Below are 19,849 nucleotides of genomic sequence, written 5' to 3'. Positions count from 1 at the left end.
GCTGGTGGATTTTTTTATAGGTCTGAAAATGATCCATGTTTATATGGCAAGTAAGTTTGATTTTTTTCGACGAGTTCAAAAAAAAAAAGAGCAAGATCTTGTGTTTTCCGCTAACTTAAATATGTTTTTTACATAATTTCTAGTAATGAATGAAATTCCAGGTACGTATTTACAGATCTATACGGGTTTGCTATATGGGTAGGAACAGAGAATCCAGAAAACAGTGGGAATTTTACAAGTTCTAAGGTTCCATTTAGTTGTGCGCATGACTCTCCGTTGCGGTGTAAGTTGGGGAAAACACATCCTCACCTTAGTTTGCATTATGTTTTTTCAATGGGAAGAGATAATAGAAAGGATATTTTTCTGTTAACAAGTAACGGCATGCTCCGAATTGCTCATCCTAGACGTTGTAACTACAAGTGCTCACAAGAAAAATTCGCAGGTTCTCAAATTCCACGGCATTCCCCTTCGCCTGATACTGCAAAGGTGTTAAGGGTTCACACATTAGCACAAGTGTTAAGGCTTCACAATCACAAATGAGTGTCTTCATTTTCTTCCATTCTTTTTTGTTACTTCTTCTGCATTTTACCTTGTAATTAAGTCAACCAATAACTGGTTTATAAATCATGTAACATGAGAAAAATCAACTCTGGTCATATATATGCAGTTAAGTTGAACAGTATCAGAACCACAATAACAATAGCCACTAGAAAACTAGAACCCAATGGAGCCTTAAATTTAAGCAGTAAACCAATTCAATTAAATGTCTATATCAGTGTTTTGTACTTGAGATATTGTATTCTCTCCGTCCAAGTTATGTAAGCGGAAAATCCAAATATCATAGATTAAGAAAAATTCTTGTTTTACCCTTTGTTATATTCCCAACTAGAAACATCAAGTTAATTGTAATGATATCCATGCATCATAAATATGAGTTTATATGGAAAAAAACCACCTAGAAAATAGAATTCCGCCCATCTAGTTGGCAAAAAAATTATCTTTTTTTCGCCCATATAACCTGGACAAAGGGAGTAATATTTTTTATTTACTTTTTTTGAAATTAGATATTAGAGATATCAACTTCTTGGGCTATGATTTCTTTTTCTCTTGGCCTATGAACTAAAATTCCAATATTCCAATTTAGCGTGTTCCTTTAGCTGAGCAGGTTGCTGATTTGTTTACAATGAGACTTGTGCAAGTACAACCTGTGTTTGTCTCCCTTGTTCACAAGCTTCTGCAGTTTTATGAGACTAAGTCGTATAACTATATATACTTTTATATTATACACATTTGATATTTCGAGCTGAATTTAATTCGGTTATCTATTTCTCGAAATATGTGTTGGAAGCTTTTTGCTTTAGCTACGTTGATCATATTCTTGACAAGTTTAGTTGGAAACAATTTATTTGTTGGAAACTAAATAATAAGTCAAAAGATGATCATGTGAAAATCGCCTTGAAACATCTTACATGATTTGTGTGAGACAATCATTTGATGTCGACTCGGAAAGTTTCGTATTGATCATTCAATCACTTGAAGATTACTTATAAGCTAATAGTTTGTGTGAGACAGCTATTTTCGTCTTACAAGGATGTTTCAATGATTGAAATTGGAGTTCAGAACAAATTAATCTTTGTCTGGATACATCACAGTATGCATACCAGTATGCAAACTGTTGTGGTATGATTCAGGTCCGGAAACCTTATTTGCATACCAGTATGCGGGAAATTTTAACTATTAAAATCCGGAACCAAGTTTGCATACCAGTATGCGAACGGTTCTACCTTAGTTAAGGTCCGGGACAATAGTATGCATACCGGTTTGCAAACTGTTGGACAAGACCAAAGTCCAGAAGCTATAGTTTGCGTACCCGTTTGCAAACTTAGCGGTTAAAGTTCTAAAATCGGTAAGTATGTTTTCATACCCATGAACAAATACATTTATGAATTAAGGAATGCAATCTTTGCAAACCATAGCTTAATATTCATGAATTGATTCTCATGAATCAATCCGATTTTGATTCAATTGGTTCATATATATTTCTGTGAAATAGTGAACAATTGAACAACTCTATTTGAAACACAATTAGATTCATTTGATTATCTTTCATGATTGATTGATCATAATAGTTGATCTAGAAGTGTTAGATGAATGTGGTTAAGACAAAAATGTTCATATGGCTAACTTCGGTTAACTATTATTGAGCCAACGGTTATACACGTTTAGCTACGGTTCAACCATATCTAAATATAAGTATATTTCATTTATGTATATCAAGCTAATACCATCCAACGGTGGAGATTGATTATTTATTTTCTAAGCAGACTTAGCTTGAATCTTAAATCAGGAGTTCATCTAACGGTGAATATCAACTGCTTTGTTACTAAGCTATCTTAGCTTTGATTGAAAGCAACAGTGATTTGAAATATTATTGTTAGAGCATTGCTCGGTCGAACTCGCAAGCGTTGTTATCTCAAGATTGTTTGTCAAGTTTATTTGATCAAAACTATAAGTCTTGATTTCTAGTCTACTTATAGTTATGTCTCGGATTAGGATAGAATGTGTAGTTGAGCTTTAGACTTCGCGGCGTTCATTGATTGAAGACGAAGATCTACTGAGGAGATCTTAGAGGAACTTCATCAACAAAAGGTATGTGGAGACTAAAACTTATCAATCACTCAGAAGTCTATTCTATTATATCTCCTAATGAGACTAAGTCGTATAGCTATATAGACTTTTATAGTATACACATTTGATATTTCGAGCTGACTTTAACTAGGTTATCTATTTCTCGAAATATATTTTGGAAGCTTTTTGCTTTAGCTACGTTCATCATATTCTTGACAAGTTTAGTTGGAAAAAATTTATTTGTTGGAAACTAAATAATAAGTCAAAAGATGATCATGTTAAAATCGCCATGAAACATCTTACATGATTTTTGTGAGACAATCATTTGATGTCGACTCGGAAAGTTTCGTATTGATCATACCAGTATGCAAACTGTTGTGGTATGATTCAGGTCCGGAAACCTTATTCGTATACCAGTATGCGAACAATTTTAACTGTTAAAGTCCAGGAACCAAGTTTGCATACCAGTATGCGAACAGTTCTACCTTAGTTAAGGTCCGGAACAACAGTATGCATACCAGTTTGCAAACTGCTGGACAAGACCAAAGTCCAAAAGCTACAATTTGCGTACCCGTTTGCAAACTTAGTGGTTAAAGTTATAAAATCGGTTAAGTATGTTTTCATACTCATGAACAAATACATTTATGAATTAAGGAATGCAATCTTTGCAAACCGTGGCTTAATGTTCATGAATTGATTCTCATGAATCAATCCGATTTTGATTCAATTGGTTCATATATATTTATGTGAAGTAGTGAATAACTGAATAACTCTATTTGAAACACAATTAGATTCATTTGATTATTTTTCATGTTTGATTGACCATCATAGTTGATCTTGAATTGTTAGATGAATGTGGTTAAGACAAAAGTGTTCATATGGCTAACTTCGGTTAACTATTATTGAGCCAACTCAATATACACGTTTAGGTACGGTTCCCCATATCTAAATGAAAGTATATTTCATTTGTGTGTAACAAGCTAAGACCATCTAACGATGGAGAAATATTGCTTTGGTTTTAAGCAGACTTAGCTTGAATTTTAAAATCAGTTTTCATCTAACGGTGAAAATTGAATGCTTTGTTAGTAAGTTATCTTAGCTTTGATTGAAAACAAACCTTGATTTGAAAGATTATATAAGGGAGAACTCTAGCAACTGGAAAACCTATCCCGACACTTTCCTGTGTCCTAGTTGCAACTAGAGTCGATTCTCCTTTAACCTAGGTTTTTCCAAAACCATTATAGGTTAACGACTTGAAGACTTCATTTGGGATTCGTGAAGCCAGACCCGACTATTTTCTCTGTAGTTGCATGATCTGATCTTACTTGGTCTATCGTATTGAGTATTATCTTTTCTAAGATTAACTCGAGATTTATGTCTTATAGGTAAGATATAAAAAGTAATCACAAATATCTTCGTCTCATTCTTTGTGGTTCCACAATAACTTCTTCTACTACTATATAGTTAAGTTATTGTGAGGGGATTGATATTTTTAGGATGTTGTTCGGAAATATAAGACCGGATTATTAATTGGTTCCTGTTCATCTTGATTTATCAAAATACAGAACAAAAACTTCATAGGTACTTCAATAGGAGACAGATTTATCTATCAGAATATAGTTATGTGTGAGGAGACAATTTTTTTTTATAAATTTTCGACTTTGGGTCATAGCAACTCTTAGTTGTGGATGAGATCAGCTAAGGGAATCAAGTGCGTAGAGTCATGCTGGGATTCAGAGGTGTAAGGAACGCGACTGTACCTTAATGTGTGTGAGACTTGGTTAGGGCTCAACTACATTCCAGTCCGAAGTTAACTTGTAGTAGGCTAGTGTCTGTAGCATCTTAATACAGTATGGTGTTCAAATCTGGACTAGGTCCTGGGGTGTTTCTGCATTTGTGGTTTCCTCGTTAACAAAACTTATAGTGTATGTGTTATTTCTTTTCCACATTATATTTGCTTATCTAATTGAAATATCACATGTTGTGCGTAGATCAATCCATTGGTAAATCCAACCTTTGGTTGTTGATATAAATAGATTGACACTTGGACATTGATGTTTGGTACCGTCCAAGTTATTTATCATATCAATCGGGCTCACAGATTTCTATCTGTTCGATTGCAGATTGTATTGAGAAATTGAGATATAACTCTTTGATATATTTCTTGGTTGAGCTCGCTTTATAAGCTGGTGCTCTCAGAATTATATTGGAGTTAGTCCATCCAGATTGCTGAACGAATTATTGGGTGTGGTTGTTATACCCCCGCTTTTTCTATTGGTATCAGAGCAGGCAAACACGTTAAAGACCTCATAAGTCTGTGTTTGTAGCAATCTGATTCCATGGACATAAATGCTATCTCTATAAACGTACCGCCAGTTTTCGATGGCTCGAATTATTTATGGTGGAAAATTTTTATGCGTGCCTTTCTCCAAGCGCGTGATTTTTAATTATGGGTTCGTGTTGTTAATGGCTATAATCCTCCAACTGTTACTGTAAATAACGTAATTGTTTCAAAGGATATTGGTGAGTATGAGCCTGTCGAGATTCTTGTTGTAAAGCAAAATTCTGACGGATTGAATTCTATCATACATGCCATTACCCCAGATCTTCAGCACCATGTGACTACGTGCACTCGGTCTAAATATGCTTGGGATATCTTAGAAACCGTATTTGAAGGGAATACTTATGAAAAGGATCTATGCTTCAAAACCTAAATTCTGATTTGGAAAACCTTCGTATGGATGATGATGAGTTTAATCATAAAGTTTCTGTAATTTTTAATGCATCTTTTGCATTGGGTAAGACTATTCCTGAAAAGGACATTGTGATGAAAATTCTCAGGTCTCTGCCAGCTAGATACGATTCTAAGAAACATGCCATCGTTCAAGGAAATAACCTTGATACACTTTCCATAAATACTCTTGTTGGGAAGTTAAAGATCTTTGATTGTGAGCATACATCCATGTCTGGAAAGGATATTGCTTTCAAAGCACAAAAGGGCACTAAATTACTTGATAAAAGTGAAAATGTTGGCAACTCTGTGGATGATCCTATTGAGATTGATTCTTCAGATGAGGATCTTGACAGTTCAGTCTCTATGATCACAAGACATATTAGAGATCTTCTTTTGAAGAGAAGTAAACGGTTCACCAGAGATAAACCCAAATCATTAGTTAAACCTCATGATCGTGCCCCTCTTGAAAATAGGGACACTGATGATGAAGATATGCCACAGTGCTTCAAGTGTAAAGGTTTTGGTCATTTTGCTAATGAGTGTCCAAATCGTAGAAAATACCCTGGTAACAAAGGTCTTGCTGCAACTCTTGATGAAATGTGTGATCACTATTATTCAAATAAAGATGAAAAATAAAGTGTTGCACTCCTTGGCAAAAATATTAATTTTGATAATTGTAGCAATACGTACATCAATCTTGATATTCTTCCTGGAGAAACTTCTTCGACCATTTTGGAGGATAAAATGGGATTTTACTCTATCTACTGAAAATTATACCTCACATGTTTCAGGTACTTCAATTTTTTTAGCAGCATGCTCGGCTATGGTACCTAAACCGTCCTCCATATTGACATGTTCTTATTGTAGTTTGAAGGGTCATGAACTCTCAAACTGTTTCAAGTATAAACATAAAATAAGATATGTCAACATACTTCAACGGAGAGCAAGTCGATTAGCAAACAAACTTAAACTTGTTCTGAAGTCGAATCCATCTAAGGTATGTAAACTTAACATATCTCTGGAGAACTTAATTTCCAGAGAAAAATTAGACCTCTATAGAAAAGAATTAAGTCTAAACGTTCTATGAAAAAAGGAAATGAGAATTCCATACAAGAATCACATGGTGAACAAATTATTGTTCACCCTAACACAGTCTAATTGTGTTGAAAGTGCATCTTGTCTCATATGCCCGAATTAAAAGAAACAAGAGTCATACAAAATCGGGTTTAATTAGGAAACTAATTTTTCTTATTTTGTTTTCTTTTTGGAATTCTGATAATCTTTTCAATGTATTGAAAAGGTTTACCCTGTTTGGTTAGTAAAAGAGGGTTAAAATTTGCAATTCTACCTTTTTTAGGGTTGAGAGTTACTCGTACGTGAATCCTACTTACTCTGTATATAGGTTCCGTAATCCTACATTCCTTTTTTCCTTCTCTGAAAACTCATTTTATCAAAAGATTGCTTGTGGACCTAGTTTTGTGTAAGTTCTCTCACAATCCCATATTTGAATGGAGACTCCAAGCATCATATCTTCTGATAGAAAAGATGTTAATATGATTGTTAAGCCATCAATTATGAAGGAAAAAGGTAAATCTCATTCCTCTACAACTTTGAAGAGAAAAAAGAAGAATATGAAGAAACCAAGGGCTAACCCCTCGAATCTTCAGAAGTTTTATGGTGTTCTTGAAGAGTTGAAAGAAACAAGGATGGAGATACAACAAATAAAGGCTATTATTTTAATATCTCTTGAAATTCAGAAGGTCCTGGTTCGTCATCAGTCAAGAAGCTTTGTTGGAATTGACTCATTTCTTCATGAACCTTATGTTCCAATGTCTGTTGACGACAAGGAGTTCGGGGACGATAAATAATTTTTCAAGAATCTTAATGTTTAGGAAACTTCTTATGAGAATTTATTCTTGTGTTTAAGAAGGATATCTAGGGTTTAAAATAGCAAATATTATGATTACACATAGCTATTACCATCATCTTGCAATGTTTTAGATTTATTTATTTAAATTCTAAGTTATTTGGAAGATGATTTTTGCGGTATTAATCTATATTGGTTTTATATATTGCAAAAATATTTTATGGGATATGTGTGTTTACGTCCAAGAACTATGATTATCTCATATATGTCAAAAGTTAAGTTTATTATGTCTTTATGCAAATATTGATAAAAGATAGAATGAACTTTTGAATATTCCGCAGTATTAATATTTCCCTGATCCACTTCTATGTGAAAGTACTGTATGGCTCCGTAAGTTTTCTTATGTTGAGCATTTCCGACTAAATTAATCTATAAGGTCTTCCTGGGATTAATTTATTCAAGTTTTCTGGATACAAATTCATATTTATGCAATTTGTTAATGTCCAAAGAAATCTTTTTTTTTCTTGTTAAAAATAAGGTCGCTCTTGTTGTTCTTTCGGGAATGACATTTCATGGGGGAGAGTTCTTAATTGAACTCGTCCTTAATTGCCAAATCTTTGTGGGGGATGAGGTTGTGGAATATTGTAGGAGTTATCTTGTATCTTTATAAACTGCTTGATGAATACACTAAGTTTCGACTATGTGAAATCATCGAAACAAAGTTGATATGTTCTCCTTTAGTTATGAATTATCTCTTTGAGAATTTCATTATGATCCCTCAATTTTCGTACCTTTGCCAATTTATATTGAAAAAAAGGGGGAGAATTATTCTGTAGTTCACACTACATACATATGGTTTACGTATCATTATGTAAGGGGGAGTGGTTTTCATTGTGAGAAGTATTGACTAAGGGGAGTGATACATATCACCGTAGTATTATTGTCAAAGTTGTGATACAATTGGACTTTGATGCTGTATAATAATAATATGACACTATATAACAATGATTAAGAACAAATGTTTTTCATATGTTTTCTTATTGTTATTGCTACGGATCTTCAACAACAATGATGTTGAGTTGAACACGTTCAGAATCACTGGAGTACTTGGAGTGGCGAAGAATTCAAGGAATGTTGAAGCACCAAGGAGATCAAGCATGATGGATGAGAAGCTACAAAGTTTATTTATTTTGTAATCCATATGTATTGATAGTTTTATCACTAAAATTGACAAAGGGGGAGATTGTTAGAGCATTGCTCGGTCGAACTCGCAAGCGTTGCTATCTCAAGCTTGTTTGTCAAATTTATTTGATCAAAACTATAAGTCTTGATTTCTAGTCTACTTATAGCTATGTCTCGGATTAGGATAGAATGTGTAGTTGAGATTTAGACTTCACTGTGTTTATCGATTGAAGACGAAGATCTACTAAGGATAGCTTGGAGGAACTTCATCAACAAAAGGTATGTGAAGTGAAAAGGCGGGGGTCTAACAACCACACCTAACAATTCGTTTGGCAATCTGAAATAGACAAACTCCAATATACTTTCAAGAGAATCAACTAGACAGTTTAGACTTAATCTAGAGAAAAGTATATCAAAGAGTTTTGTATCTCTATCTCTTAATTCAATCTGCAATCAGCAAATAGCAAATAGGAATTTTCGAGCCAGATTGAATATAATATAAATAACTTGAACGGTACCAAAGATTAATGTTCAAGGATCAATCAATTTCAATCAACAACCAAAGGTTGGATTTCCCAATTGATCGATTCAACGCACAACCTGTGATATTTCAATCATATAACAAAATATAATGCGGAAAAGAAATAACAAAGACACCAGAATTTTGTTAACGAGGAAACCGCAAAAGCAGAAAAACCCCGGGACCTAGTCCAGATTTGAACACCACACTGTATTAAGCCGCTACAGACACTAGCCTACTACCAATGAACGTCGGACGGGACTGTACTTGAACCCTAATCAATCTCATACTGATTCAAGGTACAATTACGCTCCTTACGTCTCAGATCCCAGCAGGATACTACGCACTTGATTCCCTTAGTTGATCTCACCCACAACCAAGAGTTGCTACGACCCAAAGTCGAAGACTTGATAAACAAATTTGTCTCACACAGAAAAGTCTATATGAATGGAAAAATCTGTCTCCCACAAAAATACCTACGAGTTTTGTTCCGTCTTTTGATAAATTAAGGTGAACATGAACCAATTGATATACCGGACTTATATTCCCGAAGAACAGCCTAGAAATGTCAATCACCTCATAATAATCTTAATCGTATGGTGGCGAAACAAGATATTGTGGAATCACAAACGATGAGACGAAGATGTTTGTGACTACTTTTTATCTTGCCCATCGAAGAATAAATTTCGAGCCAATCTTAAAAAATATAGTACTCAAACACGATAGAAGATGCAAGATCAGATTACGCAACTACAGAGAAAATAGTTGGGTCTGGCTTCACAATCCCAATGAAGTCTTTAAGTCATTAACCTACAAGGTTTCGTGAAAAACCTAAGGTTAAAGGAGAATCGACTCTAGATTATGCAACTAGTATCACATAGGAGGTGTGGGGATTAGGTTTCCCAGTTGTTAGAGTTCTCCTTTATATAGTTTTCAAATCAGGGTTTGCAATCTAAGTTAGCATTCAATATTCACCGTCAGATGAAAACCTGATTAGATTCAAGCTAATAAGGATTAAGGATAGCCGAATCGGGTGAGTTTTTCTTTGTGAATCGGGCGAAAACTCGGAGACTTTTTTCTCTCGATTTCTTCATCATTTTCACAATCTCAGCTTCATTGATTCAGGTGATTTCTTAAATTCTTACATTGATTCGTTGTATGGTTTCGAGTATAATAATGAAAGAAAACTCAAATTCTAGGATTGAATATGAGGTTTCACAGTTAAATTCATAAAAATTTATGTCTAATACTGGCAATCCATCTTTCATCCCTGATGAAGTTATTGATGAAAGCTTAAATGAATGGAGATTCAATTTGATTTGGAGGCTATATTTAGTTTATTTGAAGATTACAACTGCAGAATCGATTTTTAGGAACAATGGGCTCTTTCAGGAAGCTGTCAGTTTATTCCGATAGGTAAAGGATTCTTCATTATCAAATTAGAGAATCAGGAGGATATGAGACTCATCTATGAAGGTTTTTGGGAAGTAGAAGCTCAATTTTTGAAACTCAGATACTAGGAGAGAGATTTTAAGCCGGAATTGCAGAAGGTCACCAGTGCTTTTGTGTGGATGGTATTTCCAGGACTCAGCATTGAATATTGGAAGGAAGACATTTTAATGTCATTGGGTAATGCAATTGGAAGACCAATTCGGGTTGATCTTGTTACTTTAAAGAAGAAGGTGGGTTATTATGCAAGTATTTGGGTGGAAGTTGATTTATCCAAAGATATTCCTAATATGGTTATTGTTGAATCAAAATACTGTAAGTTTGAGAAAGAAGTAAGAGCATCAAGAGTTCCTAAATTCTGCAGTCAATGTAAGGTTATTGGACATTGGGTGTCTGAATGCAGAGTGGCTAGGAAATCACAAGTTCAGGGTGGTAAAAAACCTTTGGTACATAAACCACAATTTAGATATACACCAAAAAGGATTTTAACAAAACAATCTGTTGGTTTTGATATTTGTCCACCTGCTGAGGATAATAATTCTGCAGGACCTTCAAAAGAAATGGAGATGCAGGATAACAATATAAATATGGGTTTAGAAGGTGTTCTTAACAGTATGGATAATGGTTTTGCTGGTATTTTGGAATCTCCTTCTGAATTTCCTCCACTCCCTGTGGATAAACTTCTTGAAGTGGGAACTTGTAGCTCCTCTGTAAATGTAACAGTGCAAAATGATAGCACATCTTCTGAGGAAGTTACTGCAACAGTTATGACCAATATGCAAAGTGACAAAGTTGAGGAGTGGAAAGAGGTAACTGGTTCTATGGGTAAATTTAGAAAAGTAAATGCTGAATCTGGTAAGAATATTGTATCTCCAACTAAATTTCAAGCATTGATTGATGTAGTAGAGAATCAAGAAATTATTTTTTCAAAAGGAAATAACAAACCTGTTAAAGAAAAATCTGTCAAAGGCATTCCTAATGTTACAACAAGAAAACAGGCTAATAATTCAGTAAAGATTAAAAGTGGTGTGGGGGGTTCTGGTACTTCCCATTCATCTCAATCTCAATGAGAGTAATGTACTGGAATGTCAGAGGTTTGAAAAGACTTCAAGCCAAAGACAAACTCAGAATTTTATTGAGTAATTTTAATCCTTCTTTATTATGGGTAGTTGAACCTAAGATAAAAGTTTCTAGTAGTGTTTGTAGAGATATGAAAATTCCAGGGATGTGTCAAATGATAATTCACAACTCAAGAGATTTTTCAAAGGGTAATATATGGTTATTCTGGCACATCTCTTTGCCAAAGCCAACTGTTATTTCTTCTTTCAGACAGACCATCACAGTACAAGTTGGTGAAGTTTTAGTTACTGGAGTACATGCTGCATGTCTCACAATTGATAGAAGAGAGTTGTGGGAAGAACTCATAGAGATTAGTGAAATGAATGCTCCATGGCTGGTAATAGGTGATTTTAATGGGGTATTGAGTTGCACTGAAAAGGTAGGTGGGAGAAGCCCCTTGAGAGTATCTATGACTGATTTTAGAGGTTGTTTGGAAACATGCAATTTAATACAAGCCTCAAGATCTGGTATCAAATTTTCTTGGTGCAATAATAGAGATGGAAAAAAAAAGAATTTTATGTGACCTTGATAAAGCTTTTTTCAATATAAAATGGCTGGAATTATATGATGGATGGTGCTACAAGGTTGGAATTAGAGCTACTTCTGATCATGGACCTCTTTTTGGAGGTGTTGTTAATATAGCGAAACCAAGAAATATTCCTTTCAGATATCAGTCTGTATGGACTACACATCCAGACTTTATGAGTATAATTGAAGAGTCATGGCAAGAGGAATGCATTGGAAATCCTGCTTTTGTTTTTCTCAATAAGCTCAAAAGATTAAAAGAGATACTTAAGAAATGGAACTGGGAAGTCTTTGGTGATTTAAGAGTGAAAGTCAAGGAAGCTGAAAAGGCGTTGATGGCTGCAATTACATTATCAGATGAAGATCCTGAAAATTTGGAGTTACTAAATAAGTTGGTGACTGCAAGAGGTAAACAAGATTTAGTTTCTCAACAATATAGTGAATTAATGAGAGCCAAATCCAGAGTTAAGTGGGCCAAGAAAGGTGGTGCAAATACTGTTTTTTTTCATACTTGTATGAGGATAAGAAAAACTCAGAATAATATTGTGGAGTTGGAGAATGTAGATGGTACCATAATTACTGATCAAAGTCAAATTGCAGATTCTTTAGTCACTCACTACAAGAAGAAATTTGAAGCCAAAAGTGTTGTGCTTGATGAAAGTATTTTGGAAGTAATACCCACAATCTTAACTGAGGAGGATACCCAGTTTTTAGATGCAATTCCTTCTGCAGAGGAAATAAAGAAGGCAGTTTTGGCAATGGATGCAAATAGTGCTCCTGGTCCAGATGGATATCCAAGTTGCTTTTACAGATATGCATGGGGTGTAGTGGGTATGGAGATGGTGGAAGCTTTACAATATTGTTGGAAGCACAGTTTCATACCAAAAGGATGGGATTCTAATTTTTTGTTCTTACTTACTAAGATTCAGGGTGCAAAAAAGGCTGATCATTTCAGACCAATTGGTTTGGCCAATTTCAATTTCAAAGTGCTTACCAGAATTATCACCACATGAATCAGTTGTAAACTGGATAGGTTGATTTCAGAACAGCAAGGTGCATTCATTAAAGGAAGGAATATCCAAGTGAAGATTGTTCTAGCTTCAGAGTTAATAAATGAGCTAAATTGCAAAAGAATGGGTGGTAATGTGGGTCTTAAGCTTGATATTACTCAAGCTTATGACTCACTACGTTGGGATTTTCTTTTTCAAGTACTCAGGAAATTTGGTTTCTCTGAATCAGGTATCAAGTGGCTGGAGAAAATTTTGAGTCAGCAAAGATATCAGTTCTCATTAATGGTGGACCAAATGGTTTCTTTGGAGTGGGAAGGGGTTTGAGGCAAGGTGATCCACTATCACCAATTCTCTTTGTGCTAGCAGAGGAAGTCTTAAGTAGGAATATAACAAAAATGGTGATGGATGGGAGCTTAAAAACTATGGTTAACATGGTAGGATGTCAGCCAACTCAGTTGATGTTTGTTGATGACATCTTCATTTTTTGTAATGGTCAAAAAAGATCTCTAGAGAATTTGATGGATATGTTATCAAAGTACCAACTGGCCTCTGGACAACTGGTGAACAAAAATAATTTGGGGGATTGTAGAACTGATGCCATTGTCTGAGCAAAAATATTTTGTAATAAACATCTTCATTTAAGAAGGAAACAGATTGCTGAATCTTTACAAATGCCATTGTCTGAGCTACCAGATAAATATTTGGGGGTAATACTAAATCCTGGTAGAGTGAAAACAACACAAGTTTGGGGGATTGTAGAACTGATGCAAAAAATGATGGCAGGATGGATTGGAAAATTACTTGCATTTTCAGACAGATTGATTCTTGTAAAATATTTATTATGTAGTATGCCTATATACATAATGTCTGTGTATAAATGGCCTAACACAGTAATTGCAGAATGTGAGAGGATTATAAGAAACATCCTCTGGTCTGGTGACCCTAATGTTAAAAAGTTAGTGACAGTTAAATGGGATGAGGTGAATGCACCAGTCAATGAAGGTGGTCTGAGGTTGAGAAGGTTGGAAGTGATGAATAAGGCACTACTAGTGAAACTGCTATGGAAAATTGAAACTGAGGAGGTAGAATGGACTTTGTTCATGAGAGCTAAGTATAAAAACAAAGCTGGTGATTGGAGCAAAACTTATAAACAGTCTTCCATTTTACCAGGAACCAAATGGGTGATGAATGATTTTAATGAAGGTAGTAGATGGATTGTTGGAAATGGCAATTGCATATCAGTGTGGAAAGACAAATGGGTTAAGGACTATGCTTTGTTCGAAAAACATCCTAATGATCCCTATATACTTAAACATAGTGAAATGAAGGTGGTGAATCTGTTGCATGAAGGACAGTGGAGAATTCCAGAGGAGATGTTAAAATATTTTGAAGCTGCAAAATTACTCACAATCAGCATGGGGAATGATAAGAGAGTGTGGACTGGGGACATTAATGGAAAATTTTCAATAGCAAATTCAGCTGAATTAATAAGAACAAAATATCCAGTGGTGCCATGGGCTAAAAAAGTTTGGCAGCCATGCATTCATCCTTATACCTCAGGAAACTTATGGAAAATTCTTAGAGGTGTTTCTGCAACTGAGGAGACAGTAAGGAAAAAAGGCTTTCAAACAGTATCCAAATGTTACCTTTGTGGGAAAAATCAAGACACAATGGATCACATTTTATGGCATTGTGATTTCAGTGAGTGTATTTGGAATTGGTTAGGGGGTGTGTTTAAATTTCTTAATCCTGCATCATTTGAGGAGGTGATAAAAATGGTTCAAGGAAAAAGTGCAGCAGTTTAGGAAATATGGTACATATGCTCCTTCACAGTGATGGTGGAATTATGGCATACAAGAAATATATGCATATATGAAGAAGAGAAACCTAATTCTGAAAGATTTAAGCAAAGAGTTATTAGCTTCACCAAATATTATAGTGCCAGAGTAAAAGGAAAAATGTGGGGGAATATGTATGACCTGCAGATTTTCAATTTCTTTGGTATTACAGGAATTAAGGTGCAAAGAACTGAAGTTAAACAATGTTTCTTCACACTACCTGCTAGAAATCAGGTGGGCTGGGTGTAGCAACTAACTATCTGGCAGAGGTAATGGCATTGATTATTGCAGGAGAATGGGCTGTCAGTAAACATTTTAATGATGTTGTTTTCAGTCTGGATTCTAAAGTTGTGCTAATGGCATTCAGCAATGGTAACATTCCTTAGATGGTGCAGAATAGATGGAAGGCAATACAACAGAATATCACTTCAATCTCATTTAAACATTCTTTTAGAGAAATCAACTTCTCAGTTGATGCTCTAGCCAAGAAACGAGTTCTACTTGCAAGAGGTGAGACACAATATTTTATAGCAAAACCTAATTTCCTTGGAGGTTTGGAAAATGAGGATGACTGTTATTTTAGATTTTTCTGATGTGTATTGTATTGCTAGACAATAAGTGTAGTATTTCTTGATTTCAGTAAACCAAGATGAGACTTATCTCTGGCTATTTTTTATAACTTCAGTTTGATTTCAACAATAAAATTTATGATTTAGCAAAAAAAAATATTCAAGCTAATAACTTTCAACCGTAAGATCGAACTTAGCTTGTTATACACAAATGAAATGTACCCTCATTTAGGCTTATGTAACCGTACCTAAACGTGTACACCATGTTGGCTCAACAATAGTTAACCAAGATTAGCTACATGAATTGTAAGCCTGTCCAATTTCAAGGGTGTTTATGTCTTTTTACTAATAGGGGTAATTGGTCATTTTACATTGAAATGAAATCTTGGTAGTTTAAGTGTTTAGCCTAGTTTATATTAATTTATGGAAATGACTCTGGCTGAGTTATAAGACATACTTAATTATTATTTTTTTTAGTTTTTAATATTATTTATTATGCCTTAGTCTTTAGGTTAGTAATGTATTGGGCACATGCAGTTTTGGCTTAAGTAAATAGTCGGAGAACATTAACCTTATTAATTTGAGTGGTATATAATATTTACTTCGTGGAATGATTGGGAGCCAATGGACTTAGTCATTGGTAGTGGCATAGATTGATAACCTTACTGCTATTTGTTAAATTTGTGACTTCTTTAGTGCCAGGAAGAGATGAAAACAATTTTATCTCCTATTTGATTGCTAAACCCATGGGCTCCCTGGGGCGAGCGGATTGATTGAATTTATCGTTGTTTATGGATGTGGTGTTTCCATGTGTTTGCGGTGTTGTTAATCATGCTAGAACATTTATGATTGGAATTTTACTCAGTCATGATTCATACTATATAATCAGAATAATTGTTGGATTTGAATTGTGTTCAATAAAATTCTTGGAGTGAACTGATGTCTGTTTCTGTTTTATATTTGTTCCTCAAAATCGTGACTCTTTTGGATTGAATCTGGAACGTTTAGTGGTGAAATAAATTTGTACGGTAAACTAGAGTTTTCTAGGGTTCACGTTGATTAAAAATCATGCTAAAGTAACAGTTAAATTGTCCTAATATAATTTTTACGTATCCGCAACGACAAAATTTCTGAATTGAGCTTAAACAAAGATTAGACAAATAAATGGTTGTTGGGCTTGGACCAAGTGTTTAAGTTCGAGCTTGATATTGAGTGTAGCATTCCGTTTTTTGGGTTTGGATTTGGGTTGGGATATAGGCCCGAAAATTGTGGTATTACAATTTGGTATCAGAGCTAGTCTTCTGATTCTTTGGGCAAGCTAGTTTCTGAATGAGTCAATGCGTGTATATGCTTGTATGTGAATTGCTTGTAGTATTTGTTGATTGTGTTTTGCTAGAATGTGTAATAGGTTGTATTTCTTTAGCATTGAGAAATTTTCTATGTGATACATATGTCTTAATGTCCTTCATTCAGAACATGTCTAGTCGTATTAATGGTTCAACCGGCCCACAAGATGATGGTTTAGGTGATGTTGTTCGTGCTTTGAATGTTGTTGCTCAAGCGATGCAACAACAAGTGAATCTTAATCAGAACGCACCTCCTCCTCCTCCTCCTCCTCCACCTAATCAAAGGGCTTTGTTAGTTAGAAGGTTTATTGAACAAAGGCATGATTCCTTTAAGGATAGTCCTGATCCACTAGTTGTTGAAGATTGGATAGATAAGATTGAGAAAATATTCACCTTATTAAACGTGAATGATGAGGATAAGCTGAATCTTGCAGTTTATAAGCTTGAGAATGAAGCCACTCGTTGGTGGGATATGACTCTTCGTTCTAGAAATGATGGCTTGTTTAACTGGGTAGAATTTCAACTCGCTTTCCTAAATAAGTACTTTCCACAAACTACAGGAAACCAACGCATGATCGAGTTTATGCTGTTGACCCAGAGAAATATGACGGTAGAGCAGTATCAAGCCAAGTTAGAAGAACTTTCTCGTTTTGCTCCCCACTTGGTTGAAAATGAAGAGCTGAAGACTTTTAAGTTTCAGGAGGGACTTAACCCTTCAATTAAGAGTAGGTTGTCTGTTTTGAAGAGTACATCCTATACTGAGATAGTGGAGAGAGCGATGATCGCGGAGAGAGAACTCGAGGAAACTGCGAGAATCCTTGAGCGCCATGCTGGCGATAGGAATGGGAACGATGAGAATAAAAATCACCGCTACAAAAGTAAAGAGAACATAAACTATGCACAAAGGCACCTCCAACATGTTGTGTGTTTTGAGTGCAAGCAACCCGGTCACTATAAGAGGAAATGCCCCCAACTTGGTGCTCAGCGGGATCAACAGCCTTCTGTGGCGCAACGTCAGAACCGAGATAACCTCTAAAATTTGTGAAAAAATTTCAGTTAAGGGGGATAGGATTGTAAGGCCCGTCCAATTTCAAGGGTGTTTATGTCTTTTTACTGATAGGGGTAATTGGTCATTTTACATTGAAAGGAAATCTTGGTGGTTTAAGTGCTTAGCCTAGTTTATATTAATTTATGGAAATGACTTTTGCTGACTTATAAGATATACTTAATTATTATTCTTTTTTGGTTTTTAATATTATTTTATTATGTCTTAGTCTTTAGGTTAGTAATGTATTGGGCACATGTGGTTTTGGCTTAAGTAAATAGTCAGAGAACATTAACCTTATTAATTTGAGTGGACTATATATATTTACTTCGAGGAATGTTTGGGAGCCAGTGGACTTAGTCATTGGTAGTGGCATAGATTGATAACCTTACTGCTATTTGTATAATTTGTGACTTCTTTAGTGCCAGGAAGGGATGAAAACAATTTTCGCTAGTATGGAAGTAGGTCACATGGAAGGTATCACTAGTGGGATTGTAGTCTAAAACGTGGTGGGGTGAAATATTTCCATTAGTTGTTTCATTTATCAACTTATACATGCCACACTATAATTGGGTATTGTTTATCATCTTGTTGTGTGTTGAGTTATTATTGGATTGCTAACTTTTATTTGAGTATACACCAACTAAATTTAGATTACGATGACAACTGAGCTTTCCATAGTAACTCGGTCTAAGATCAAATTTCCCCAAACCGTATATGTTTTGCATGCGAACTGTTTTGGGAAGAGTTAAGGTTGACTAGGAATATTCTCCACCCGCACTGAGTATATATATATATGGTTAGAAAGACTTTACGTTGTCTGTTCCCTAGCCGCATAAATAAAAGAAAAAAAATTGATACAGAAGACTTAACCTGTGAGCAGGCGAATAGTTATGGGAGTTCAAGGTCTTAGTTTTCTTCTCTAATTTTTGGTGCTAGCATTTGAGGTAGGCGCAACACTAACTAAATCTTGTTTTATTTGAGTTAAAATTGTTCAAATTCATATTTATTGGTTTTAGTTATTATGGTGACATGTGATTGATGGTATTGTATTTATTGATTTCATGATGATGTTGAAGTTGTGTGATGTATGTACATGTTTGATAAATTACGGTCCTTGGGAATTGATGGTTGCTTTGCAAAAGACTTGCCTTTTTGACGGGTACGAGATATCTTTGGGAGTTGAAGGTTGCCTCCCTAAAACAACATGAGGCTCATTAAGAGATGATGGTTGCCATGGGCTTCCTGGGGCGAGCAGATTGATTGAATTTATTGTTGTTTATGGATGTGGTGTTTTCATGCGTTTGCGGTGTTGTTTGTTTTTAAAAGGAATTGAAAAATATTGCATAAACCGTTTTGTTTCTTCTTTTCCTACTGGGTGGCACAACTCACGTCGTTTCATGACAAAAATTTCCAGATTTTACGGCACCACAAGGAGCTAATGGCGGAAAAGCATAGAGATCGGATTTGGTACTATAATTAATAGTTTGCATAGGATTTGTGGTTGAAAAATTATAATAAAATATCATCAAACTCTTTTAGATGATTTATTGAGTATTTATTGATTATTAATACTTTTGAGATTATTGTGGTTAATGTATAACCAATGAAACAATGTTTTGTTAAGAAAATTTTATTTGATTAGACAATGAAAGTTTCTGAGTCATGCTGGTTTGACTGTTAATGATAATTATTCTATAATATATTTTTTATTTTATTCTTATTTAACCTATGAAAAACTTCTGCAAGATATATTGATAAAAATTTCATAATTTTCTAAGTTCCAGAAGTATTTTTAAAATAATTGTTTCTCACTATAAGAAATTTAGACGTTTTCTGACGAATTCAACTACATTGAAGTTTTCCTGTTTTAAAACTATTCTATGGCATGTTTTAGGGTTTGGTATGTTCTGTAAACTTGAAGATATTTCTTTTCCCTTTTTAAAATGGTAAACTAAAACTAGTTTAGAGTTGTGACTGAATTGATGTGATTTTTTTAAAATGGACTATCACTGTT

At 34.7% G+C, this 19,849-nt stretch overlaps 1 protein-coding gene across 1 annotated transcript; it reads left to right on the top strand.

Annotated features, from left to right (window-relative positions):
* Window positions 1–16,917: 16,917 nt before the first annotated feature.
* On the top strand, window positions 16,918–17,823 carry LOC113331270. Its single transcript, XM_026577998.1, has one exon. It carries the CDS (start codon window positions 16,918–16,920, stop codon window positions 17,821–17,823), a length of 906 nt encoding a protein of 301 aa, XP_026433783.1.
* The last annotated feature ends 2,026 nt before the right edge of the window (window positions 17,824–19,849 follow it).

This window comes from Papaver somniferum, unplaced genomic scaffold (genome assembly GCF_003573695.1).
Source record: "Papaver somniferum cultivar HN1 unplaced genomic scaffold, ASM357369v1 unplaced-scaffold_125, whole genome shotgun sequence".
NCBI classification, from domain to species: Eukaryota; Viridiplantae; Streptophyta; class Magnoliopsida; order Ranunculales; family Papaveraceae; genus Papaver; species Papaver somniferum.
Note: the sequence above shows the minus strand (reverse complement) of the source record. Positions and strands in the feature narration are given on the sequence as shown.

Coding starts and splice junctions, on each gene's coding strand:
- LOC113331270 (XM_026577998.1), top strand. CDS start 16,918: ATGTCTAGTCGTATTAATGGTTCAACCGGCCCACAAGATGATGGTTTA.